At 42.0% G+C, this 27258-nt stretch overlaps 1 protein-coding gene across 2 annotated transcripts in view; it reads left to right on the forward strand.

Annotated features, from left to right (window-relative positions):
- The first annotated feature begins 5823 nt into the window (after window positions 1-5823).
- Window positions 5824-27258, forward strand: part of KDM5A (lysine demethylase 5A) — a 50385-nt gene continuing 28950 nt past the window's right edge. The window contains exons 1-10 of one of the 2 annotated variants that reach the window (XM_054988143.1): window positions 5824-6269; window positions 9235-9312; window positions 10219-10341; window positions 12819-12989; window positions 13460-13594; window positions 19437-19542; window positions 21513-21601; window positions 25399-25557; window positions 26176-26295; window positions 27031-27189. In XM_054988143.1, coding sequence (XP_054844118.1) covers window positions 6093-6269; window positions 9235-9312; window positions 10219-10341; window positions 12819-12989; window positions 13460-13594; window positions 19437-19542; window positions 21513-21601; window positions 25399-25557; window positions 26176-26295; window positions 27031-27189 — 1317 coding nt within the window. In that variant the 5' untranslated portion in view covers window positions 5824-6092. The remainder of the gene's footprint in view (window positions 6270-9234; window positions 9313-10218; window positions 10342-12818; window positions 12990-13459; window positions 13595-19436; window positions 19543-21512; window positions 21602-25398; window positions 25558-26175; window positions 26296-27030; window positions 27190-27258) is intronic. The other variant, XM_054988144.1, reaches the window with a different exon arrangement.

Raw genomic sequence — 27258 nt, forward strand, 5'->3', positions numbered from 1 at the left:
AATGAAGTCCAGACTCTCAAAACTTGTAAGAACTGCGTGGGTTTTTTGCGGATTTTTTCTAAACGTACTGGGGAAACGAAGAAGCATCTTTTAATGTAAATCGTTTAAAAAAGTCTCTTAGATTATTTGGCATGTTAAGCTCTTTCTTAAACCCGATAGTCGAAACAAAACGACCTGTTGTGTTCTCCAAACTAAAATTCGTGCAGTCCAAGAGCACCTTAAAGGCCAACAGAATTTCCTTCACACCTGTCTGAACAAATAAAAAACACAAAACCCTTTCAAATCTTTAGAAACATGGGTCAAAACAAGACGCCAGTCCGTTTATCAAAACTGTATTATCTGTTCTAGGACTTTTAATTTACATAATGCATTACAAATATTGTGTATTTTAATTAACAATTAACAAGAGCCTTGTAAAAAAGCTAAAACCAAAAGCTATATAATACTTTTTATTATTAACACTACAATACAGCACAACCTGCACCCGTCCCTCACCCCTTAATGTTTTGCATGTAAATATGTCTGTGTGTATTAACGTGAGGGTTTTGAATATTGGTGACCATGAGTTGAAATGCAGGCCTCTGAGGACAGGAGGGGAGGCTGCATGGATAAATAGAGTAGGCAGTGATTGGCTGTACCCTGGGGGCAAAGTTCACTTCTTCGTCAGTGCTCTGAGAAAAAATATTCATTCCAACTAAATTAGGCAAACTAAGTGGAAGCACATGGATATCTTAGAAGTTATTCTGTCCGGGGAAGGGAAGCTGTGTGGAAAGGCCTGAATGAATCTATGCCTGTATGGCTGAAAGGAGAGTTTATTCGCTTAGTGAAGATATGTGGGAAAAATTAGTCTTTGTGATGGGATCTGAGAATATATAGCTATTTTTGAAACCACCAAACTTAAGAACCTATTCTGAATCCAATATGCTTATCAGTATTCTGCAACCATTATGAATATGTACTTAGAAATTAATTTTACATTAACTTATAAATTAATTCTACATTAAGCAAAAAAAAAAGAGATTCAAACAAGGTTGCCAGACGGACTCCACCCAAGTATCAGACCCTGGGTAAGGGTTGCCAGGTCCCTGTCTCGCTGGGAGGGTAGGGAACCTGGAATTTACCTCGTGTTGGGCACGAGGTTTTGGGGGCCCAAATTGGCCCCAAATGAAGCACAAAACACTCCCGTGGCCGGCATGACAACATCACTTCTGGAAGTGACATTGCTGTGCCCCTAGAGAGTGCATGCATGGTGCGTGTTCACTGGGTGCCTGCTGGTGGCAGGCAACCTCTGGGGGGCTTGCTACCTCCCGCCGATTGCTAGGCGATCAGAGAGTGATGGAACCCCCCCCGGGAGTTGGCCTGCCATTGGTGGGTACCTGGGAACCCTACCCTAGGTAGGGGGGGCAGTACTCATATTATGATCCTGTGTACTCCTTGCCCTGGTGTGATGACAACACTTCTGGAAGTGAAGTCATTGCGCCAGGCTGCGCAAGCCCCAGTTCCCAAGTCTCTCAGTGGTGGCACTGCATAGGTGAAGACCAGTAGCGGGGAGATGGCCAGCCCAGCCCTCCTGAGGGTGCCTCCCGATAGGTAGTGTAGAGGTGGGGGTGCTGTATGCTCAGCCTGTGAGTTGTGCTGGCCCCCGGGCCAAATCCCGCTTGTTCCATAGTGACGAGTGGGCCAGCTTCCTATGCTCTGTGCCACTCCCTCCCCTTCATTGCCTTTCCCTTCCTCCTCTTCCCTCCTTTCCCACAGCCAGGTGTCCAGTATTTTCAGTCTATTTTCTCTGGACAATCAAAGACAATACCGGACTGTCTGGGTGAAAACTGGACACCTGACAACCTTAAATTCAAACACTCAAGGGAAGGTATTCTCAAGGTGTCAGCCTGGGTAAAGTAGAGAACTCCTGAAGCTCTGTGTGAGTGAAAATAAAAGAAGTGTTGCTTCTGACCAGGGTCCTCCTGGGGTAAAGGTTTACAGTAATGTAAAGAGGAGCTGTAATTAAAGGTCAAAAGGCAGGGCGAGGTTTAAAACAAAACAAAATCACTACACTGCCTTTCTCCCTAATGAAGATTACAAGCTTACAAGTAAGAATACCATAAAATCATTAAAGCATAATCAATTACAAATACAAAAACAAAACGAGCTATTAAAAACAAGCCAGGGGCACAAAAACAGCATAAAACAACTACTAAGCACTTGTAGCCATAAACAGTCTGCTTCTGGTCTGCAGTCTGTCATAAATGGCTGTTGATTTATGGAGTTTTAATGGTTTGTTACTGATCTTTTTTAATCTATTGTTTTTATGATTTGACTGTTCTTTTACTTGAGCAATTTGGTAGAGAGCTGGCATATGTATTTTCTAAATGAATATGTAAATAAATAGTACTAGTCCTAGAAAAAAAATCCTCATTTTTAATAATATATGCAGTACTGGTTGCTGATGTATCTAAAAGAAAAAGAAATTGCAGAACTGGAGAAAGTGCAGAAGAGGGCAATCAAGATGACTAAAATGTTGGAGGACCTTTCCTATCAGTTAGGGGCTTTTCTTTATAGAAAAAAGACAACTAAGGGAGAATCCATGATAGAAGTTTATAAAATTAGACATGTGGCGGAAAATGTGAATAGAAATTGGGGGAACCCAGTAGAGTTGTTGGGAACTGATTCAGAAAGGACAAAATACTTCTATATTCAATTAGTAGGTAAATGTTGGAAGTCACTGCCAGTGGACTTCTTAATGCCCACTAGCATATATGGCTTTAAGCAGGTATTGAACAGATTTACAGATAAGTCAGGCCTTGACAAATTTTCTTTGGCTTTAGGAGCCAGCCCAAAAACATAGGAATGTTTGTATTTTAATGACCACATTTTCTAATTACTTCTACCACAAAACTAAATCTTAAGCTCTTTGCAGTTTTATTATTGTATATTATTTATCTAGGTCATAAGAAAGTGTTGTAGTATATAAATAAATATTAGGTTAGCATCACAACAAAATCCTAACCTCTAACTTTAACTTTCTAATAATTTCTAATAATTTCACCATTGCTTTAAAAAGCTCCACTTAAATGAATGTTGGAGCCAGCACAGAAAGTAACTGGTTGAAAAATTAATCCGTCTACTGTCATTGAATGGTGCAAAGTTAACATATAATCAGGCTTTAATTTCATGTGCATGTGTGTACTAGGTGCCACAATAAAAATTTTAGGTGCTGTGATGACCTGGCCCCTGGGACAGGTCAACCATGGCAATTGGCTTCCCGATCCAGAGGCAGTAAGTCTCTGAATATCAGTGCTGGGAGGCAATGTCAGGGAAAGGCCTTGGTCTCTATGCTAGTAGGACACATCTGCCCTCAGGAGGGATTATAAGCACCAAGCTGTCCACAGATCAGCAGGCTGAAGAGCTGTGTTCATCTTAGCAAATCAAAAATTGTTCAGATGTGTGTAAACCTTGGCAGAATTTAGGGCATTTTACCATATCTGGGAATGGTGTTGCTAAAAAATGGTGCAAGTGCTGTATTGCTTTCAATGCTATTAAGAGTGCACTCCTAAACATTCTGAGAAACTGCAGCAGAAGAGGTAGTCTGAAGTAATTAACTGGGATTAAAAGGGTGAGCATACATATATGGGTCAAGACAAGGCTTTTATACTGGAACTGGATAGAAAATGCCCCTTTTAATGCTTGTCAAGAGTTCCAGTACTTTCCACCCATTGGCCATCCTTGTTGCAGAACAGACTGGACATAGCCTATCAGTAATCCCCTTTTGTCCTCACAATAAGAGATTGAAGCGAGATTAAAAGGGTAGGTAGTTTGTGTTCTGGTCTCTCAAAAGATATTTTCAACAGGTTGATGTTAGTGACTGATGGCAGAATTAGGCACTTGTGTATTATTTCATATGAATGGACAGATGTTACTTTACAATGACACAATTGCTTCTAGGCTGCTACCACTCACAAGGGTAGTTTCAGGTAGGTAGCTGTATCAGCCTGCAGTAGAACAGGATTTGAGCCCAGAGGCACCTTAGAGACCAGCAAGATTTTCAGCATATAATCTTTTGAGAGTCAGAACTCCCTTCTTCAGATACCTGAAAAAAGAATCTGAAGAAGGGAGCTCTGACTTTCTAAAGCTTATACCCTGAAAATCTTGTTGGTCTCTAAGGTGCTGCCCACTGGACTCAGCTCCTGCCATACCAAAGGGTGTGTTGTTTGGAAGGGCTGGTTATGACCCTGAGGGGCAACGATACGGAGTGTATGCATCATATTCAAACAGATATCCATGTGTTTCACTTCAGTGGCTTTTGTGAGGACTGAACATTTAATTACTGATTTCAATCTCCTGTTTCTTTCATTGCCAGTTCCTAAATCTTGCTGTTGCTCTGGTAAAAAGCAGCCAGACCTGCAGAGTAGACCTTAATTCGTTTGCCTTGAAAACCTCCACACACTCCTCCTCTTTGTTATTTCTGCACAGCAAGTTAAAGGTAGGTAGCCGAGAGGATCTGCAGTAGAACAGCAGGATTTGAGTCCAGTGGCACCTTAGAAACAAGATTTTCAGGGTATAAACTTTCTGAAGATGGGAGCTTTGACTTTCTAAAGCTTATACCCTGAAAAATCTTGTCAGCCTCTAAGGTGCCACATAGGCTTGCCAACCTCCAGGTGGGGCCGAGAGATTTCTTGGGATTACAACTTCAGGTGAGTTGAATCAGTTCCCCTAGAGAAAATAGTAGAGTCCAGTAGCACCTTTAAGACTTTACTGTAGCATAAGCTTTTGAGAACCAGTTCTCTTCATCAGATACATGTGGTTCTTGAAAGCTTATGCTACAACAAAGTTAGTCTTGGTGCTACTGGACTTTTTACTATTTTGCGACTACAGACTAACACAACTAACTGCCCAAGATCTATGACCCTGGAGAAAATGGCAGCTTTGGAGGGTGGACTGTATGGCATTATACCTTGCTAAGCTACCTCACCTCAAGTCCTGCCGTCCCCAGGCTTTATCCCCTAAAAGTCCAGGAATTTCCCAGCCAGGAGTTGGCAACCCACTGGACTTAAATACAGCCAGTATCAACCCAGGGCCTTTAAAAACGTATTTCTGTTTAGGCATTGACAAGGCAATGCGAAGCTTTGAAGACCGCGGGGTGAAGCGATTGCTTTATAATGGTGCTCAGGAGGCGAGTCCCAACGGGCGTTTTCTGAGGGACTGTGAGGGGGTCAAGGAACTTGCGGTGCCGCGGCGGGGTGGGAGGGTTGCCTTGGTTACGGAGTCTGTTGGGAGTTCCGAAGGCGGATTAGCGGCGCTGTGGAAATTGGCAGTTGGGGAGAGCTCAGGTGTTCGGCGGGGGGGTGGGCGACATTGAGGGACTATGGGGCGTCTTCCACAGAGAAAAGGCGGGGCTCTGCGAGATTTAATGGGAAGGGGCGGGGATGTCCGTCCCCTCGCCGGGAGACAGAATAGGGGAAACGGATTGTCGGCACCGGAAGTTCTCTACACCGAGTCTATAACAGACATTCCTCCGCGCGCGGCCGGCTGCTTCCCCCCCCCCCCCCGCCCAGCTGCTTCTATTGTGGCCTTGGCGAGCGTTATGAGTTTTGCTGTGGCTTCTCGACAGGAATGGAGGCGTAGGAGACGCCTTCGCGCGATCTGACGGAGCGTTGAGCGAGCGCCTGAGGGAAAGAAGAGCGCCTTAACGTGAGAGGGATGGAGGACGGAACTACTTCGCCCTCCGTTTAAATCTCCGGCGGAAGGATCTTTTCTCTCTGGTTTCTCACGAAAGGGATTTTTAACTGAGACGCGTCACTTCCTGAGAGCCTAACGAAGGGAAGGAAAGGGGGAGGAAGAAAAAAAACAACAAACCTCTGAAGGGGGAAACAATAACAAACGGGAAGCCCTCCGGCGGCGGATGCGGCGAGAGCCCCGCGGCCCTTTCCAAGGGGAGGCCTCACGGCGGGCCTGCGCCTCGCTGGCAACGGGGATGCCCCCCCGCCCCCTGGCCCCTCTCTGAGCCGCCCCCCCCCCCGGCCTCCAGCCCAGTCCGCTCCTTCACTCCCTGGTCCTGCGGCAGCAGCAGCAGCAGCAGCCTCGGCGCCGCCGCCATCATGTCAGGGGACGACGACGGGCCCGGCGGGTCTCACTACGTGGCCGAGTTCGTGCCTCCGCCTGAGTGCCCGGTCTTCGAGCCCAGCTGGGAGGAGTTCAGCGACCCCCTGGGTTTCATCGGCCGCATCCGGCCCTTGGCCGAGAAAACCGGCATCTGCAAGATCAGGCCGCCCAAGGTACCCGCCGTGGGGCTCGGGGGGGGGGGGTGCGGGGCGGGGTCTTGGAGGCTGGGGCTCGGCGGTCCTGCAAGCCGCGGGCTCCGTCTCTGCGCCCGGACTGGCGAGGTGAAAGGTGCGCATCGCCTCGCAGCTGCCACGCTCATGGTTGCGGAGTCTTCGGAAGACTTCGCTTACATCGTCGTTCGCGTTAGGCCAACTTTTGTCGCTTTTAGGCAGGCAGCTTTCCCATGGAGTCTACAGTGAAAGCTCCTTTTCTGCCGTTCCATCAGTAGAAGTTAGTCTATTGAAAGGCTGCTGCTTTAACCTCCTCCCCATTACCCGGGCTTGTATAACAGTGGCTTAAGCAGGAGGGCCTCTTCTCATCTAGCTTACCTCTTTTCGCAATCTGCGTTACAACCCTTCTCTTGGGTGGAACTTCTGCTTAGAGTACCAGTGCCAGGGTTTCCTTTAAAGTTATTTTCAGGTAGGTAGCTATGCTGTAGAACAACAGGTTTTTGAATCCAGTGGCATCTTAATTTCAGCTAGGTGACTGTGTTGGTCTGTTAAAGAAGTGTAAGATTCGTGTACAATGGCATCTTAAAGACCAACAAGATTTTTAGGGTACTAGTTTTCGAGAGTCAGAGCTCCCTTCTTTAGATACCAATTCTAAGTTGCAACTGGGCTCAAATCGTGCTGTTCTACTGCAGACCAACATAGCTACTCACCTAAAACAGTTTTGAAGGGGATTTTGACTCTCGAAAGATCATAGCCTGAAAATCTTGTTGCCATTGGACTCAAATCCCACTGGCTTCCTTTAAAGAATTCCTAGTCCTCACCTTGAATAGCCCCTTTCTGATAGCCAGTGGGTGGAATCTGGTTGCCCCGCCTGCAGTGGATTTAAATCCCCTCTTATCAATAACCAGTCTGGATCCCACTTCTTATTTTTGCTGCTTCCTTTTCCTTTTAATGGTTTGACAAAGGTTTGTGGCACTGGTTGAAAGCCAGGTGGTGGCGATTTCAGTAGTCTGGTCACATTTCATGCCAAATATGTGATTTGTTAAGAGGTTCAGCTGTTCCCCTTTCACCTCCACCCCACAAGGAAGGAGGGACAAATCCTAGTGGCAGAGTTGCTGACCTTCTTTCTCCCATGAAGCTTCTGTGCTTCATTTTTTTTTTTTAGTGTAAAAGCTACAGGTTGGCAGAGGAGTCTGACAAAGGTCGGCAATCCACATTTTACTGAAAAAGCTGCTTCATCCCTCAATGATCTTTTCACCCCTATAGTAAACTAGTGATGAGTTTCAGAATTATAGGAGATTATTTTACAGGGCAAAGTGGTTTTCCAATTTGACTGTAAAGTGTTTTGAAATGTCTCTTTGACATTGAAGAAAATGACTTCTGGTGGATTGTGGATCGTATAGCCCTCATGGAAACGCTTGAGTTTAGACTTAGATAGAGTGGCTTAAGGACTCAGGCAGGTACATATGAAAGTGAAAGAATATAAATAATAGTTCTAATAAGAGCTCTCATCTTGTGAACTGAAGCTATATTTTAATCTGGACAGCACTAAATTGCTAGTAGGATCATATGTACCACTAAGAGCATTTTTTAAAATGCGAGGGCAAGACTAGCATAGCAAAATGACATGTTAGCTCAGCTAAGATGTATTCCATTGAACGATGTGCTGAGCTATATATTTTTTCCTGAAAAGGGAAGATGACTTTCCAGTTAAAGTACACTTTTCAAGTACAGAATTAATTTTGCCATAATGTAGCACAGCACTGATGCTTAAAGATTAAAAGTGCTTAAGGGAAGAAGTAGAATATGAGTCTAGTTCTGCGTTGTTGACCAAATACTGGCAAAAGCTGCTAATTAAATTTTCTGGCTTTTATGTTTTTTTCATTTGTTTTGTGGCTTCTTGGAATATGCCTATCTGGCCTTGCAGCAGGCTGCTCTGGAAGCAGATGCCCATTTTAGGACCCACCATGTATGTCTAATTGTCTGTATCTGGTAGCCTGAGAGATTTGTTCATAGTTCTGCTTGTTTTAAATATCTTGTTACTTGTTAGCAGTTTTAGCCTTCCATAATGGGCAGGTTGCATAGCCAGATAACCTTAATCAGTGATGAATAACTTGCTGTTTTCTTATTCTGGGAAGCTTTTAATAGCCTGTCATTCTGAAAGAGGTCTTTGTGAAATACTACATTGCAAGTGATTTCTCTCTCTCTTGATAATAGCCGTTCATTTAGCACCAATAGTTGCAGAAATGCTCTGTATTTTCTTTAAGCATTCTTCTGTAAGCAATAATGAAGGGTTTCCCTCTTTATTTGCCTTGTTTGATAGCAAGTGATGGCTTTTGTTTTTCTTTTAGGCAATCTGTGTGCCGCAGGTGACAGATATATGGGCAGGGAAACTAGTAAATAGATGCTAGAAACCTTGGTTGGTTTATTTGTAAGCTCATACAAGTATTGTAGAAAAATATTTTTTATTTATTGAATGTAGAATCTGATACTTTATCACAAGGTTCACAGTCAAGTTTTTGTAGGAGTCCGGTTTTGCTGTGAAGTTTACTTGGCAGCTCTGTTCTTTGTATGCGTCTTTTTCTCAAGTGATTTTGTATTCCTGCATCACTTTTCTTTAGGTCTCTTTGGAATTTGCTCCAGTCTTCAGTCTTGTGATTTATAAATATATAGATGCATAATTTGAGATTATCAAATATCCCTGGCCTTTGGATTCCCCCCCTCCCCCGCCACCCTTATCTCTTAAAATGAACTCAGTTGGGTCTTCAAAGACTCTTCAGCTTCTATTTCACCTTAATGTTTGAGGTTAAAATTCTCAACTTTGAAAAAATGGGTAATATGCAAACACCACCTAGATTTTTATCATTAAAATATAAATAAATGAATTGGTTTTAATGGAATGCTTTGGCTATGTTGCTTTTAGTTTAGTACTTTTGTTTTGAAGCAAACCTTTCATTTTTCTCCTTAGGACTGGCAGCCTCCTTTTGCGTGTGATGTGCAGAGTTTTCGCTTTACCCCACGTGTTCAGCGCCTGAATGAATTGGAGGTGAGCTTTCCAGCTGTTGACATAAATCTATATAGGGGCAGAAAGCATTAGGCCTGCATGTGCAAACTTTGTTTGGGTGGGTGTTCTCAATGAGAGACTTAAGAAGGCTGCAGAACTTCTCATTTTTCCCCTCACGATCTGCAGTCGTCTAATTTAAGTAAAATAACTCTTTAAGTACTTAAGAACTGCCTTGTTTTATTTTATTACCACAAATTATATCAAGAGTTTATGCCCTACTGGAAATGTCTAATAATAACTGAATTGAAACATGCTTCCCAGGAGTGAAGCTGCACTGATTCCAGTGGAACTTGCTTCCAAGTATGCATGCTTGACCTGAGATGAATGCCAGCTCTAATATAGAGACACAAACCCTGTTTATATTTCTGACAGTGAATGAAACCAGTTATTCCAATTAAAATGTTACTTTGTTGTTTAACGCTCAATTCACTTTGAGTGCTTTTATTCAAAAATGCTTTATATAAACCAAAAAGGTATATAAATACATATTATAAAATTTAAGTTCTGAAAACTGAAATATGAAGCATTTATCTAAAAGTACTATGAATCATTGTACTTAATTCCTCCCTTCCTAGCTTTTACTAAAATGCACAAATATTTTTGATTTCTTATGATTCTTGCTGTTTAACATGGGTACATACTAAAAATAGAAGGCTCTGCTGGAGTGAAAGGATGTACAAGATTTGTGTTAAGATCTGCCTCAAGTATTCAGAGACTTTCACATCTGTCATACCAACTAAAATACTGGGGTTCTGCTTGTTAAGTGTCAAAATATTCGTAGAACTCATGAGCTGATTGGGAGCATGTTGCTGTTCTTTTTGTTGGACAGTTGGCTTCTCCTGTCTAATTTGTATGTTGTACATTTGCCATCTCTTGGTTTGTTAATAGGCAATGACTAGAGTGAAGCTGGACTTCTTAGATCAATTGGCAAAATTTTGGGAACTTCAAGGATCTACATTAAAAATTCCTGTAGTAGAGCGAAAAATCTTGGATCTCTATTCATTAAACAAGGTGAGTTGTGATCTATAGTGTTTTTGGGGTGGGTATAATATCAGTTTGAATAGGGAAGGGGTGTAAATAAATTATTCTAACTTGTTTTTCTCCCTTATATTCATTGATACTGTCCCTCCCCCTGTTAAACTGCAGTGATTTTTTAATAGAACCAGTAACTGAGTACTTAATCAACAGCCATTTAAAGGCCAACAAAGTTATTATGGTATCTAGAATTTACTCCTGGGTAGTTAAAGTTCATAATACATAACTTTTTGGTCTCTCCGTAGTAATTCATTGCAGAAAACCCATAAATTATTTTATTGGTTACAGCTTAATAAATGTGAAATATGACCTCTCACTGATTTTAGTTGTATGTAGGGAAAAGATTTCCGGAGACCTAAAAGTAAAGGTTTTCCCTGGTTTTAGGAGAAACAAGAATGCAGCTGAAGAGACCGTCCTGTTGTGCCTGTATAGGACTACCAGTATATTTGGATATTCTTAATAACATAGAACACATTGAGCTCTTCAGCAGCGTTATGAACATTATAGTATATTAAGGACAATTTGTCACATTTAAACTAGCAGCATATCCTTGAAAATATATTACTTATGTCTACAATATATACAAGAGCTGTAATTACCTAATGCTGTAGTTTGTTTTACATAAAACTCTTCATATTATACTTTTTGAGTGAGTGAAAACCTAGTCTTAAAGCATTTCATTCATTTCAAAAGAGAGACTATTTGTTAGAAGATTTTAAATGCCCCTCTGAATTTTCTCCTTTTTCCACTGGATAAATTAAAATAGTCTTCAGGAAAAAATGGAATGAAATTTCCCCCCAGGTTTTTCTGTCTCTAATTTCAGGTGGGTGGTCATGTAGGTCTGTAGTAGAAGAGCAAGATTCAGGTCCAGTAGCATGTAAAAGACCAACTAGATTTCCATGGTATGGGCTTTCATTGTGAACTCATACCCTGGGAATCTAGTTGGTCTTTAAAGTGCTACTGGACCCAAATCTTGGTCTATCTCTAGTTGTATCAGTAAGGAGTTCAGGACCATTGTAGTGCTAAACTGTATTTGGACATTACAGAAACGCTTGGCTTGTAACAAGTGCAATTTATTCTTATGTTCCCTCCTCCTTTCCTTTGCATGCTAAGATGGAAGGTTTCCTGTTCTCAGAAGTTTTTTATTTAGCCATAGTTTGTGATGTTTGAATTTGTGTTCTTTGATCATTACGGACTTGTTTTATGCCTGGGATTGTCAAGCTGGTTAAAATCCTAAGCAGACCCCAGTTTGTCAAAGCCTATGTATTTGGATGTCCCAATAAATTGTGGCCAGATTGAAGAGCTCTTCATTTTGGAAGTCTTCAGTCTCTGCTGCATATGCAGGAAGAGAAGGGTGGAAGCTTGCAAGCCTGTGGAGAAAATCAAGCCTGTTCTCTTCACAAACAGACCAGAGTGTTTGATGTCTGCCTGCAGCCCTAACCTGTTCTTTGAAATAGTTTAAATCCACCTGTCCCAAGCTTAAGGTGGCTTATAACATATTTTAAAGAAATGTGTTTAAAGAAGGTGTAATAAAATAAATACAAATATAGCAGTTGTCAAAAGAGTGCAGTACAGAGAAGCACTTCTGCCTCTCATCTCAAAAAGCATCTTGCTAACCCTTCTGAAATCAGATTTTGAAGAATGTAATTTACAGTGCAATCCTAAAGCGAGTTACTCTTAAAGAGTAACTCGCTTTAGGATTGCACTGTAATCCCTGCCAGGTTAGTATTAGTTTCAAAACTCCATGACATATTGCAGACCTTTAAGGAATATTTGGAGACTTTTAAGGAATACATAGTCAGGAGAATCTAAAAAAAGGCAAGGTGAATTATTCAGAATTTTAATTTGGATTTAAAATGCCCAGCAAGATATTAAAAGATGGGGGAGATGTGGTTAGTGTGTTGAGGTTGATGTCTTAGGGGCTGATAGTAGACTTGCTTCTTTCAGCCATGATAATGCAAGTAAGCACTGGTTTTATAGGACCAGTGAGTCTGAAATAATGGCAGAGAATCAAATACTGCAATGGCAGCAGCCTTCACCTTGGAGGAGGAAGTGACTGTTGTACCTTGTGCAGTAATCTGCTGTCTTAAGAGTCTTTATTAAGAATCTGTGTAACCTCTCAAGTCTTGACCTCTTGCGCTTTTGAATCCTGGTTCCCAACAATCAAAATTTACTGTTTTTCATAAGACCACTAGTCATATCTGCCTTTTTTCTTTTTTGCTTTAATAGTGTGTTTGTGCTGTTTGATACACTTTGGGGAGCTGCTGCTTGTCTACTTCTGGGGATCTAGATCCCTTGAATGGATTGAAAGCATTGGAGGGACAAATGAAATTGTCAGTCTTATTTCTTCTGCATGTCATAAGTTGATAATCTGAGACTTTGTGTGGGCTGCAGTCTGTATTGCTCAAAGCTAACTTGCCTTTTTAAAACAACCCTATTTAATGTTATTTCAGATTGTTGCCAGCAAAGGAGGCTCTGCGGTGGTCACTAAAGATAAGAAATGGTCCAAAGTGGCTAGTCGGCTCGGTTACTTACCTGGCAAAGCGACAGGATCACTTCTGAAGTCACACTATGAACGGATCCTATATCCATATGAACTTTTTCAGACTGGTGTCAGCATTATGGTGAGATTCTTCTCTCCCCCACCCCTCCTGAGATTAGTATGAGAGGGCTTAATGCAAAATTTACTACATTTCTTTTTGTTGTATACTAACTCCTACTTTTGTGTATTGCCTAATGGCAACCCTTTGCTTATACACTGATGGAGCCATGTTGTCCTTTGGTCTCTTGCTGTGACGATACAGATGCCTCTATACACTTGAGGAAAACTTTGATAGAATGGGGACTTTGTTGAAAGAGAACCATATGCAAAACAGTCTGGAAGCATTCTTAATTTTTCTTGACTAGGCAGCAGCAGCAGTTGAAAATCAGTTTTATTCTGGTTAGAACAATGACTCTATTCCAAATGACATTTGTAATGTAATGTGTCATTGTCAGGAGCGCTTTTTCCCAAGTAGTGATGCTCATTTGCAAACCAGAGTCTGACATCCCTGATCAAATCAACCTGGTGTCCTTCTGTGCTCTGATTCTTTAGGGCATCCAAAAGCCAAACTTGGACCTTAAGGAAAAAGTGGAGGTTGAAGACCTCGGCATTGAGGCCCAGTCTCCCCCAAAGCAGGGTACAAGAATGAACGTTGTGCTGAAGAGAACCAGACGTGTCAAGTCCCAGGTACCCAGATCACTTGGCCACCGTAGACAGAGTGCCTTTAGTCCCTGCGCCAATGCAGTAGCATTGGAAATGCAACAGCCTTTGTCTGGCCGTGGGGGTTCATTAAAATGCACCATGGGAAATACGTCCTTTTTACAGAAGACCAAATCTGCATGAACAGACATATGCTTTCAAAGTTCGATTAAGTTAGAGAATAGTCTTCTCACATCAACCATGAATTATCCAGATGAGCTTAGGCAAGCAACTGTGTCTCAGCTTCAGCACCTCCATCTGCTGCAATGGGATGGCAGATTGGCCTACCTTAAAAGATTGTTAAGAATACTGAGAGATCGTGTGTTCTGAGCATTCTTTATTGCAACATAAATGCAAAGGTATTAGTAAATATGAATAGGTTTACTGATACCCATTTATGCTGGTACCCTGTGTAAGAAAATTCAGCTCACATGTAAGGGTTGTCTTCCTTGTTGGTGCGGGAGTGATAGGAGAGCCTCTCTTAAGGATGGTCAGCTTTAATCATAGAAGGTAGAAAGGTATACACTGGGAAGGACACTTAAAGCAATGTCTGGTTCTTCTGTTCAAATTCCCAGCCTTTCCGTGTAAAAGAAATCCCATTTTCTTTGAAGTGGGCTAAAGGCATTTTCCCTCAGGGAAAATGTGAGAACAGGGCCTATTTAAAGTCCATGATGGCCCTTTCGCTTACTTTAAAAGAGCTTAAGTTCCTAAAATTGTAATCTCAATGTAAATTATATTGGTAATAACATACAGTACACTTAATCTAAAATACAGATAACAGACAGCAAATGCAACTGAAGATACCAAAAGAACAAATAGTAAGGAAGGAAAAATAGCAAGTGGTTAAACTTGATTTAAAAGCTGTGGTTCTTGAATTTTCTGTATCACATGTCTCCGTGGCTCCTTGTAGGTCAGTCAGTGGGATTTACACAAAAGCTAGACTTTTAAAAATTACTAACATTTTTCAATATTAATGAAAGGCCTTTTTTTATAAAGCTAACATGTATGGATGGTGGAATAAATTATTGAAAGACTGAGTCCTTGGAATAACTTGAGGTTTTTGCTTCCTGAAAAGTAAAACAATGTTCTTGGAAGGGATAGTTTAGATCTCTGTGCAGCACTGAGGGGCAAAGTACTGAGTCTTCTCAGTACATCTGATATCATGCAGCTGCTCCGTGCTGCGGTGCTGAGCAGGAACTGGTGAGGACAGTTACAATAGTCTCCAGGAAGGCTGTGTATTGCACCCTCTTTCTGCCTGAGCGGCTGCCCATACTACTCCAGCCAGCTGTCATCGCGGCGTAAATAGGTTGTGCATCTTCCCAAGACCAGATATGCCTGCGTGTTGAGGTGCTTGGCTGTCTGCAGTGGCATGGAATAGGGATAGTCTTGCCAGGGTAGCAGGAATCTTGATCATGCCCTTAAGAGTTCACATTTAATGGAGGTGTTCAGATAACTTAAAAATGTAATGCAATGCAAAAGATGTAGGGTGCGCCAAGTAACATTTCTGTTTTTCTTTCTGTTTAGTCTTTGGTAGTTTTACAGTCATTTGGCTGCATTGGTGAAGGCATTTCAATCTTGGAAGGCTGACATAAAATACTACCATGTGATGAAGAAAATATGTCCTATTGGGAATTGTCTAATTTACATATCCAATTCCAAAACAGCAGCAAAACAAGATGAACCATGAGAATTGCCTTAGAAGATAAATATACCCAGTAATGAGAAGCTAAACGAAGTATGCAAACTGTATCCAGAGTTCTTTTTTTTTCTTGGATTAGAAATGTAACCTGTACTTTGTCAGTGACATCTTTTTTGTGGTAATAAGTTTGGTTCTCAACCATTTAAAGTAATTTATCCCAGGTTCTGATTGCTAGAAACACATGGGATTCATTATACACCAGTCATTATCTTTAAGCTAGTATCTAGGATTTTTCATGCTGACACATACTGTTGTAGAATAGCAAATGAAAATCAGTTCTTTATGTCAGCAGGGCTATAAAAGGATTCAATTTTGACTTTAAAAACGTTTGTAAAAACAAAGCCGTCAACAAAACAATCCCATCTGAAGTTACAGTTCCTGCTTTGGCTCTTCCGTAAGATCTTTCTGCATAAGAAATTATACCCTGCAGTGAGAGATCTAAACCTTCATGAAAAGCTGAGCAAGGAAGAAGAGGGATACAGAAAAGTCCAGAGAAAACTTATTTAATTATTTATTTATTTGACTTTTAGCCCACCCTCCCTGCAAGCGGGCTCAGGGTGGGTCATAAGAAGGATACAACAGTAAATATAAATACATTTTCAACAATAAAACCAATACAATCACATCAAACTACAGTACCCCCCAAATTGCGGCTCAGTCTGTTCCTCCCTGCCAAAAAAATGTGCATAGGAGGGGGTTTCAGCTATTCTGATCAGATCTTCTCGTGAGTGTGTGAGTGAGTGAAAGAGAGAGAGAAGTAACCAAGAGACCGGTATGGAGGCTTGGCAGAGGGAAACCAGGCTGGCCTCAACTATGCCTGGCGGAACATCTCTGTCTTGCAGCCCCACCGAAGGGATAAAAGATCTTGGTGGACCCAAGTATTGACAGATACTCCACCAGATTGGGGCCAGGACCGAAAAGTCCCTGGCCTTGGCCGAGGCCAGTTGAGCCTCCCTGATGTCACGTGCTGCCAGTAGGTGTTTATCTGCTGATCTAAGTGCTCTCCAAGGTACTTATGGCGAGAGGCCGTCCCACAAGTATTCCAGTCCCAGTCCGTTAAGAGCTTTATAGGTCAAAACCAAAATCTTGAACCTGATCCAGAACTCCATGGGGTGCCAGTGTAGCTGCTGCAAAATAGGAGTAATATGTGCCCTGTACAGTGTACCCATAAGGACATGTGCAGCAGTGTTCTGGATCCGGTGTAATTTCCGGGTCAGACCCAAGGGAAGCCCAGAATAGAGTGAGTTTGAAAAAGAAAACACTCTCAAGGTTCAAAGAGATAATCATAACTTGAGAGGGGGAATCTTAGCTGTTGGCTTTGTCAGAATTGCATTAATAGAAATACAGACAACTGCATCTAATCCTGTTAAAAATAACCTTGGATGTAGTTAGTTATCTTGTTTTTTCAAGCCATTCAGAAGGGTTTGTACTCTTTCCCTGCAGGTTACGTTCATCTGTTAAAACAATGCTTATGGTTCACCTTGTTATGCTGCTGTTTTGGAATTGGATATGTAAATTAGCTGGCTGATTCCCATTGGCACACATCTGTGGAGTAGAGTAGGGTTTTCCCCAGACTCCGCTTTCATGCTTCCCTAGAGGCCAAGCAAAAGTACCTTTTCTTTTTCAACTTTCTTACTCTAGTTCTAATGTGGTTTGTAGCATTACATCATTTCTTCTGTGGTATGTTTTATATAAAAATGTACAAAAGAGAAATCTGTTAGTAGCATTTTTCACAGATTAAATGTAAAATAAACCCGTTTGGGCCTCATAGAGCTGTATGACCATTCCACCCCTCTTTTGAAAATATTGGGAGCTATTAGTGAAACAGTGCGTATTCTGAAACTTTTAACTTGCTTAGAAAAAAATATACAAAAGAATGATCAAAATCCTCTTAAAATGGTGACTGCCGAAGAGCAGAAATAAAAATAATCAAAGCCTCAGGATAGCTTCAGCAATAGATGTCTTGTTTGACTCCTGCTATCGAAGTAGATCTTATATATGTGTATAGGCTTTGAATGCATTTGGCTTTTTGGTAGAACTCTGTGTTTAAATGGCAGGGTTCAGCATCACCCAAGCACTTGAAAATCCTTTCAATTAGGCATATATAGTTCTCCCATGGAAATGAGTGAGGCTTACGTAAACCTAACTTTGGCTGGATTATGTTGTAAGATTTCAGTTACACATTATATTAGTGAAATTATTCGGGGTGGTGGTGGATTCAGCAATGGCATAAAATCCACTGGAGGATTTTATAAATTGTGAAGGCATTGATCAAGTCAGCACCCCCCACTTCTCTTTGACCATCAACATTTCATGCCCTCTGTTTTCTGCCCTCATCAGGCCATTTTTTGTGTGTTGCTTTCCCTTTGATTAACTTACAGATGCATAATTAGTCTGCATAACTTGCAGCCCCTAAATGCTCACCTTGTCTGTAAGTAGCCCTGATGTGCTTTTGTGATTAGCATGGAGACCTGCCACTTTACCATTAGGAGGCATGATAGGCTAAAACCAGGGGCCTTGGGAACTAGATCAGATCTGTGTTTGCAACCAACCCAGACTTTGGGATGGGCAAGTGTGACATATTTATGAAGTCTAGAGCTTTGGAGCTACTATGGAGAAGTGAGGTAATCCATGGAGTTTCTGCATGACTACAGGGAGAAGTCTCTACCCCTTTTTCTGCTTGGGAGAAAGGTTAAAGGTTGGCTCTGTTTTTACCCTGTGGTTTGGAGGCAGTTGAAAGCAATAAGAATGGTCTCTGCTTCTGAGAGCCTCTGAATCCCAGCAGGGGATCAGATAAGCATGCCTGTCCCAACTGTGGTAGATGCCACAGGTTTTTTTTGCCACAGTTGCCTATACTTTCATTATTACACCCCACTGGCTGATTAAAAGTTTTTAGGTAGGCACACATTAACACCATCTTTTTAAAGACTTTTTCGGGCTGTTTGCCTTAACAAAATGCAAAGAATGCAAAAACAACCCCAATTTTTCTGAATTTTACTTGTTGCCTTTGGATATTCCAGATACTAGGGCTGTATACAAGTAAAATAAGCTTGGGTGTTGATCAAATTCTGGTTTGTTGAATGCAGGCAGGGCACCAAAATGGGATGTCAGTGTAGAGTTTTTAGCTGTATTATTAGCTACAAACCGCAGTTTGAGTACGGTAGCCAAAGTCACAGAGATAACATTACAGGAAGGATATTTTTCCCTGCTGAGAGGTAGAGAGGAAGCACAGATTACAGAAACCAAGGCTTGTACAAAAGCTGTTGCTTATGCTTGGTAGGCTAACCAGAATGTGTTTATCCTAGCATCTAAATGCAGTCTTGATATTCTCATCTCCGCTCAGTCCAGTAGAAGGAAGGGGTGTTCTTAATGCAAACGTGTTAACTTTCACCTGGAGAAGAGAATGTGGCACATAATGTAGTGTTAAATATTATTTAGTATGGTTAAGCCCAGTAAAAAAGACACCTCTCTGGCTTTGTGTGAGGTAGCAGAGTGTCTTAATAGACAAAAGAAACTTAGCAGAACAATTTACTGCTCACATTACTGAGCCTCATCTGTTGCTTATGAATTAACATATTAAATTTGATTGGATTTCAAAGTAATCATCTGGCTGTATCCTGGTTTGCAAGACTGAGTCTCATTAACACAAGCAGATACAAATCTCAAGTACTATAGGTTGTATCCAGTGATTCTGTTCTACTAGAGTAAGCTGCTTTCTTCTGGTGTAAGGAGCTTTCTACCCTAGGAAAGCTCTGCCACCACAGTAAATATAATCAGATTCACAGTAAATAGAATATGCATGTGAATTTTTGCTTTCTTTGTATAGAATTCTCCCTCAACAACTGACGCTATCTTAGTTTCTGGTCCTTGTTTCAGAACTCCAATAAAAAATGGCATCAGTGTGTAGAGATATGATCTGATTTTCACTATCTTCCACAAATGGTAAATTGTTCCAATTAAGTGTCAGGTGAAGGCCGTTCTGAAGTATTTGTTCTTAGCCTTGGCCTTGGCCAGGCTAAGAATGGTGGAGGATGAATTGATCTAATAGGTGAGGCCTCTGGTCATCCAGCATGATGAATTGCTACCTACAATGTAAATACTAATGGTGAACTGTTGTGATCTTGTTTTCAGGCAGAGGCAGGAGAGATGAGTAGGAATACTGAACTAAAGAAGCTCCAGATCTTTGGAGCAGGACCAAAGATGATGGGATTGGCATTAGGAGCAAAGGAAAAAGAAGGTAAATGTGGCCCTCCTTGGTGCTTGCTTAATAGGGGTCAGCGCTAAAAAATCAAGTGTTTTTCAGATTCAGGTATCCAGAATACCATATATATTCGGTATCCTGAATATTTGGATCTAAAAATACCAGTATAGTATTTGGATTTGGACTTTTCTTTGGAGTTCTGAAAATATTTGGCTCCATTTTTCCCTGTTGGGGAAACCTTTCTGGGGGTTGGAGGGGCTATTTGGAGGGGCTATTTGTCAAGCAAACTACACCAAAATTACAGGGAATCGAGTCCTCCCAGACTGCTAAAGACCCTCCCCCCCAAGTTTCAAGTTGGTTGGTCAAGAGGTCCAGTTCTATGGGTCCTTGAAAAGGTGCCTCCAGCCACTCTCCATTATTACTTTTGGGGGAAAAAACATCATCCAACACTTTATCCAGGACAAAAATAGAAGCCAAAAAAGAGCCTTAGCTAAACACACAAGAGTAACCACACTGGCCAAGTCTCCCAATGCAAATAATGCCTAGCAGAACACATGGCGAACCAAAGAATCCCAACAGAACTAAACTGAAGCAAGAGACTCAGTTACAAGTCGAACAGAACCAGCGTCACTGACAGATGCTAGACAGAACCCAGGGCCAATGCAAGCCCGACAGAACAAACATCAAACCAAACTGGCAAGTCAGTAGTAGATAGCCAGACCTGGCAGGGTCATATGGCAAGCAAGCAAGCCAGATGGACTCTCTCTCGCTCTCTCAGCATCCTGCCCCCCTTCTGTAGCCTGAGAAACCTGAAAAAGGGGGAAAAAACAAGCTGCAGCAACCTTTAAAATGCTGTTCCTGAATGTATCTGGCTAATTTGGGAATGTAAATACTTGTTCATCCCAATATATCTAAACAAGACAGATATATTCAGATAGACCTGAATAATACCAAATCTGTATCTTTTAAAACAATATACTAAATTGCACATTCCTAGTGCTTAATCTCCTAATCAATATGGGTTCTGAAGATACACTGCTTGTGAATTAATCACCAGAAGATCTTCAACAATTCTAAAGCATGCTTGCTTCATAGGACCTTCCAGCCACTCCAAGAATATTCTGTTAGGATAGGTTCTTTTACCCATAACCAATACAACAAAAGTATAACTGTTCATTGTGCCCACATGACTCTCTCACCTGAGCTGGGCTGTGTGGGAGAAGCAGCAGCTGAGTAAGTCACCCAGGCTGTGTGGGGCGGTGGCAGCTCTGTGCTTAGCTGGCCCTGTCTCCTTACCCTGCTGAACTGGGCCCATCTGAGGGGCTGAGCAGAGGCTGCGCCCTAAGCCATTGGCCTCCTGGAATTTTTACTGGTGGGTGTAATGGCCAGGACACCCCGGAGGTCTCACTCTTCTTGCAGACAATTCCTGTTTTCTCTCTTGCAGCCTTAGCCTGCTGTCTCCTCCTCAGCAACTAGTTCCAGTGGTTTAGAGTGATTCTTTTAGGGAGCATTCCTAAGCTGGTCCACTTAAAATAATTACCATTCTATTCAGTGGACCTTACTCCTAGGAAAGTATTTTTGGTGTAGTGGTTAAGAGCGGCAGGACTCTAATCTGGAGAACCGGGTTTGATTCCCTACTCGTCCACTTGAACCCAGCTGAGTGACCTTGAGTCAGTCACAACTCTGCCAGAGCGCTTTCAGCCCCATCTACCTCACAGGATAAGGGGATAATAATATACTTTGTAAACCGCTCTGAGTGGGTGTTAAGTTGTCCTGGAGGGTGGTATATAAATCATTCTCCTCCTCAGATGCTTTTGGCTCTTGGGGTACTGCAAGAGGAACCAGGTTCCATTAAAAAAAATGTTCTGTAAGTGCTTTGCAATTATAGACATGTAAATCCTGCTCACAGAAAAAATTAAAGTATTCTTACATGCTCTCATGGTTGGAAGGTTGATCTTATGAAGTCTTCGCAGACAGTATGATCTAGTACAATATTCTCTTTCCAGATGAAGTCCCCAGAAGACGTAAAGGTACCAGAGCTGAGGCATTTGGCATGCAGATGAGACAGCGGAAAGGGGCACTTTCTGTGAACTTCGTAAGTTTCTTTTTTTAGCGCCTTTGATGCGTCTTTCTTTGTTTGGGGTGGGCAGGGCCGGCGCTTCTATTGAGAGCGCTAAACTCTGAAGGAGGCGCTGTGCCGGCCCCCCTCAGTGACCGGCTTTCCCTGCAGTATATGTGCTCCCATGCTCACGCAGGAATTCTCCTCTCTTGGTGCAAGGCATTTCTTCTGGAGTGCAGAAGGGCAGCCCTATCTTCCTGCTCAGCCAGTGCCTGAGGAGCTTCGAGTTCAGCCCCATCAGCAGGGACATTTCTCTCTCTGCCTTTCCCCCCTTCTCCTCTCTCTCTCTCTCTCTCTCTCTCTCTCTCTCTCTCTCTCTCTCTCTCTCTCAATCTCTCTCACTTTATGCCTTGGGCGAAGCTTCCGGGAGCAAGAGACACTCTTGCTGGCTGGGGAGCAGCGTGCTCCCGTCTGACCTTTTGTCCCTCTTTCTTGCTTCCCCCCCTCCCCACCATGTACTAAAAGGAATGACAGGAGGATTGCCCATTGGAAATAATAGGAGAGGCTTGAAGGCCCATTGGAGATAATGGGAGCCAGGGATGCCAGTTTACTTGCCTGGGCTCCATTGAAATGCATCACAACACAAAAAAAAGTTGCAAAGAAAATTTGGAATGGATTTTCCATAAAAGTCTCTGGGACCAGATGGAATACTCTGGCAGTGGAATGGCAGCCCCCAGAGTGCAATGATGGTCCCTAGCTATAGAGTTAGTGCTCCAGGACCAGAAGGACAGGTTTCAGAGTGGAATGACAGTCCTTGGAATAGGCTCAGTGCTCTGGGACTGGAAGGCAGCCCCCAGAGTGCAGGGCAATGACAACCCCTGGGAGTAGACGAAGCATTCTGGGACTGGAATGACAGGCACCAGACTGGAATGACAGACCCTGGGAGGAGCAGATGTGTTCTGGGACTGGAATGATAACTCCCAGAGTGAAATGACAGCCCCTCAGAGCAGAATCTGTGCTCTGGGAAGGAATGACAGGTTGCACAGTGGAATGACAGCCCCTGGTAGTAGAGAAGCATTCTTGGAGTGGAATTACAGGCACCACAATGGAATGACAGCCCCTAGGAGTAGCAGAAGTGTTCTCGGACTAGAATGACAGCCCCTAGGAATAGAACCTGTGCTCAGGGCCTGGAATGACAGGTCGAAGAGTGGAACGACTGCTCCTGGGAATAGGGTCAGGGCTCTGGGACTGGAATGACACCCCTGTCATTCCACACCCACTGCCATTCCAGTCCCAGTCCACTGATTCTTCTCCCTGTCATTCCTTTTAGTACACCCCTTTCCCCCTCCCCGGCTGGCATCAACTCACTTTTCCTCAGGCTTTGGGCGGGGGGGGGGGCTGCTTTTGGTGTAAAGAATGACTGGTTGTGTGTGCACTGCCGCAGAGGAAGGAGGAAGTGAGGTGAGGCACACACAATTTCCTTTCAGTCCCTGTGCGACAGGTAGGAGTAAATCACTGTTATTGGGTTTAAAGTTGTCGTTTTAAATTCTATTACTTTCCTCCCCCTTCTCCCTTCTCCCTCCCTCTTGCTATTCTCCAATCTCAGTGCTGCTCCCCCTTCACTCCAGCGGAGCAGCGCCCTGCACTGCGCCCCCCTCTTTATCACCTTCCTTCTCTCATTCCCTACTAGTTTACATATATCACTCCACCTTCCCCCTCTTCCCCCAATAGTTTATTTCATATAGATTTTTGGCCCACAATAAGAAAAACAAAGATTGTTGTTATTCTCACACTTATTTAAAAATTGAAATTTAAAATTTAAATTAAGAAATAAAAATTAAATTAAAAATGTAAAAAGGTTCAAGTTTTGTGCTTTTCATTTTTCCTACATTTCTTCTGTTTTTTAAAATTGGTTAGCGGGGCGGGGTGGGTGGGTGGGTGGGAGCGCAAGTAGGTATCTCGCCTCAAGTGCCAGAAACCCTGGCACCGGCCCTGAGGGTGGGGAAATGCATTTGAAGGGGCAAAGCTCTGAAACAGTAATATTTCACTAAAATTGCTGTAAGGTAAAATATAAAAAAGTGTTGTTAGGTTGAGAACCAGCCCTCTAGTCCAGCCGGTTTGGTGAAGTCAGTTTTCATTCAAGTGGTAGTTGTCAAATTTTCACATGAGCCTTATAGGAGATACTTGTGAAAAGACAGTTGATGAAAATGGGAAATTCTGTATTTGTGGTTAAAATCTTGCTGTTACTGAGTGCTGCCTTATCTAGTTTTGGGATTTGGTTATTTTATGTAAGTATAACTAGATAAAGTGAATGATTTTGTTTTGGATAGAGATGGTTTGCGAATGGTTATGCATAATATCCCATTAAAGGTGGGATTAACTTGTAGAGCTTTCAGATTTTTATTGCTGCATGCCTTCAGCATTTCATATTTATTTATTTTAGAAAATTTGTATGTTACGTCTCCAGTAACCTGCCTGGTTTATAAAACAAAACATTAAAAGATATTAATTAGAATCCAACATTAAAGTACCCAGCCTAAAACATAAACCATAAAAACAAACTACTGGCACCTTAAAATAAGTTTATTTAGAAAATTAGGTGCAATATATTAAAAACCTCCCATTAGATTTGGTTTAGGCTTTAGGGTACTTTCTGGATATGTCTGAAGAATAGTATATGAAAAAATTGTATCAGTTAATGACGAGTCTAATTATATGGCATAAATAACAACCACTAATTACTATTGAGGAGACAGCATCTCTGAATTGTACCCAGCACAAGTGAGGATTACAGCTAATGGAAAATACAGATTATTTAGCTTTCAGATACCTAGTTGAACAACTGGAAGCCTTTAAGAGATTGTGATCTTGTGCATTTAGCCTCCTTTTCTCTGATTAACCACCAGACACCGAATCAGTTGCTGATTTGCTAATAGGTAGAACTCCACTGAAAATACATAGTTGCATACTATGCTGCATGAATGAATTTGTACAAATAGATGAAAAGGTGTTATTAGTGCATGTAGGCTGGTAACTTTTTACTCCTTAGGTATTTTCTAGGTGTCTGGTTTAACCCAAAGTGAATGAGTATTCTGTAGTGTGGATACAATCTTCTAGTCCTTCAATTCTACCAATATAATTCAGATTATTTTTAGAAAATTAAAATCTTTGTTTTTAGTCATTCACCTGTATATCAGATCATTTGATAATGATGTTGATCTAGTAAAGCATTTTGTGTGAATCCACCTGAAGTTTCCTACTCAGTCAAGCTGTTTGATTTTTAACTTAGCTATGAAGATAGAATGCTGCATGGTAAAACTAGTCTGGATTCAGTGTTTGTCTGCTTATTTTGGGACTAGAGCTTTGCAGGATCTGGTGTTTGATTTTGGATTAAACAACGCTTATTTAGAAAAGGTTTATGATGCCTGTACAGGAACATTGCTAAAACTGGGATATGTCTCTTCTTCCTTGGAAGACAGTAATATACCAGATTAAATGCATGCAGGCAGTAGTTGTTCATTGAATTACATTAACCACTGAATTTTCTGGTAATTAGTTGATACTGGTTTTAGATAATCATAATTTCAAAGAGACTTTGTCTCGTAGGCAGTTAAAATGGTGTCATCACTGAGTTCAGCAGCTGCTTGCATCATGTATGCTCCATGGACTGAGGTTTTTATGTCTGCTTGTCTGGGAAGTAAGGTAGAACTTCCTTTAGAACATCTTTATGGGGAAGGGTCAGTGCTGCTATATTGGGTGAAACACATTTGCTTGGCCACCAGAATCTTATACATGTATACAAGTCATGATAAACTAAATGTTGTCTCTTCTAGGTTGACCTGTATGTCTGCTTGTTCTGTGGTCGGGGAAACAACGAGGACAAATTGTTGCTGTGTGATGGGTGTGATGACAGCTACCATACGTTTTGCCTGATACCTCCTTTGCCTGATGTGCCCAAAGGTGACTGGAGATGTCCAAAATGTGTTGCTGAGGTACAGTTTTTCCATCTTTGAAGTGTTGGGGACAGCAAGCAACAAAAGCAGCCCTCTCCTTCAGAGTATTGTTTTCTTTGGAATCTCCTACGTAGTATTTTTTACAGTAAACAGGCTCATGTGTCACAGTGGGGGAAAATACTTACTATGGCACGTGTGGTTTCTGTGTGGCATTTCATATGTGGGTTTCATACTTCTACTTCTGTGGACATGGTTTCTGTGCAGGATGTTGATAATGCTTGGAGAGGCCCTAATTCCAGGATACAGATTAACAAAGCTCCTGTCAAAGTGTTTTGTTGCAGCTTTGCTAGATGCAGATTATATGGAAGATTTGGAACTTGCTCCCTCATAGCCCTGCTTAGGTTGCAAGTCTTGATGCCAGGTTTGCTGATCCAGATGCTCCTCCATTCCTATATCAATTGTAGCATATTCTGCTTGGTGCTCAGTACTCTGTAAAGCAAGAGCACCCGCACACCACCACTGCTAAAACCATTAGTTGGCTGCACTTCACTTAGATGTCTGGCTACGATTGCTTCTTCTGAACACGTAATGTTTTGAGTCTTGATATTGGTCAGGCAAAGCAACTCTTATTAAATGATAGTGATTTTCTCTTTCCAGGAATGTAACAAACCACGTGAGGCCTTTGGATTTGAGCAGGCTGTTCGAGAGTATACCCTCCAGAGCTTTGGTGAGATGGCAGACAATTTCAAATCTGACTACTTCAATATGCCAGTCCATGTAAGTATATATTTGCTGGGACGTGCTACAGAAGGGGGTTTTGTTCTGGGGCCTTTTGCCACTGCTTTAGGCGGGGCTTCAGGCAGGGTGTCTAGTGGTCTAAAATTCTGCAAGTGCTGCAGATTTGCATGCCTAATAGTCATCCATATAGCTGTACAGGCTTGCTTTTAGGTGCATTTTTACGAAATTTACAGTTTTATGTTTGGTTGCTAAAGACAGGGAATGAAGAGCTGGCAGCAGTGCAACAGCCCCACTGCTTGAATAGCAGTGATACATTTTGAATTTGGGACCTTGCATGAAAAGCATGTGCTCTGTCCAGTGATGTGGAACAGAAAATTTGCCAGAAAATTTTCCAGTGCTAAATTTTTCTGTGGAAAAGTTTCCGCCCTACATGTGTAAATGTAGTCTGTCTGTTTATTTGTAAACATAGTCTCTCTACTGTTGTGCTGCAAATCAATCATGTTAGATGAGATATGAAGCATGGGCAAACTTCAGTGCTTGTGCATGGCCCAGGCTTGTACATGGTGAATTTGCCTTTTTAAAGAAAATTCACCAGTGCATTCCTATACTTTCTCTTTTTAATGGCATTTGTTCCTACAAAATTGCTACGTTTTAAAGTAAATGATTTTTAACATGAGTTGGGAAAGGAACACATGTGAAGCTGTAAAGTCTTTATTGTTTTAGGTGTAGCTGATAAGCCTGACTTTGTTTTTATATTACTTCTGTCCTTTTCAGATGGTTCCCACTGAGCTGGTGGAAAAGGAGTTTTGGCGACTTGTGAGCAGTATCGAGGAGGATGTAATTGTGGAGTATGGAGCGGACATCTCATCCAAGGACTTTGGAAGTGGCTTCCCTGTAAAAGATTGCAGAAGAAAGCTAATGCCAGAAGAGGAGGTGTGGCTAAGATATGCAACTTGTGTACAGTTCTGCATACCAGAAAGCTAGCTCTAAATAAATGTTAGA

This window comes from Eublepharis macularius, chromosome 9 (genome assembly GCF_028583425.1).
Source record: "Eublepharis macularius isolate TG4126 chromosome 9, MPM_Emac_v1.0, whole genome shotgun sequence".
Classification (NCBI taxonomy): Eukaryota; Metazoa; Chordata; class Lepidosauria; order Squamata; family Eublepharidae; genus Eublepharis; species Eublepharis macularius.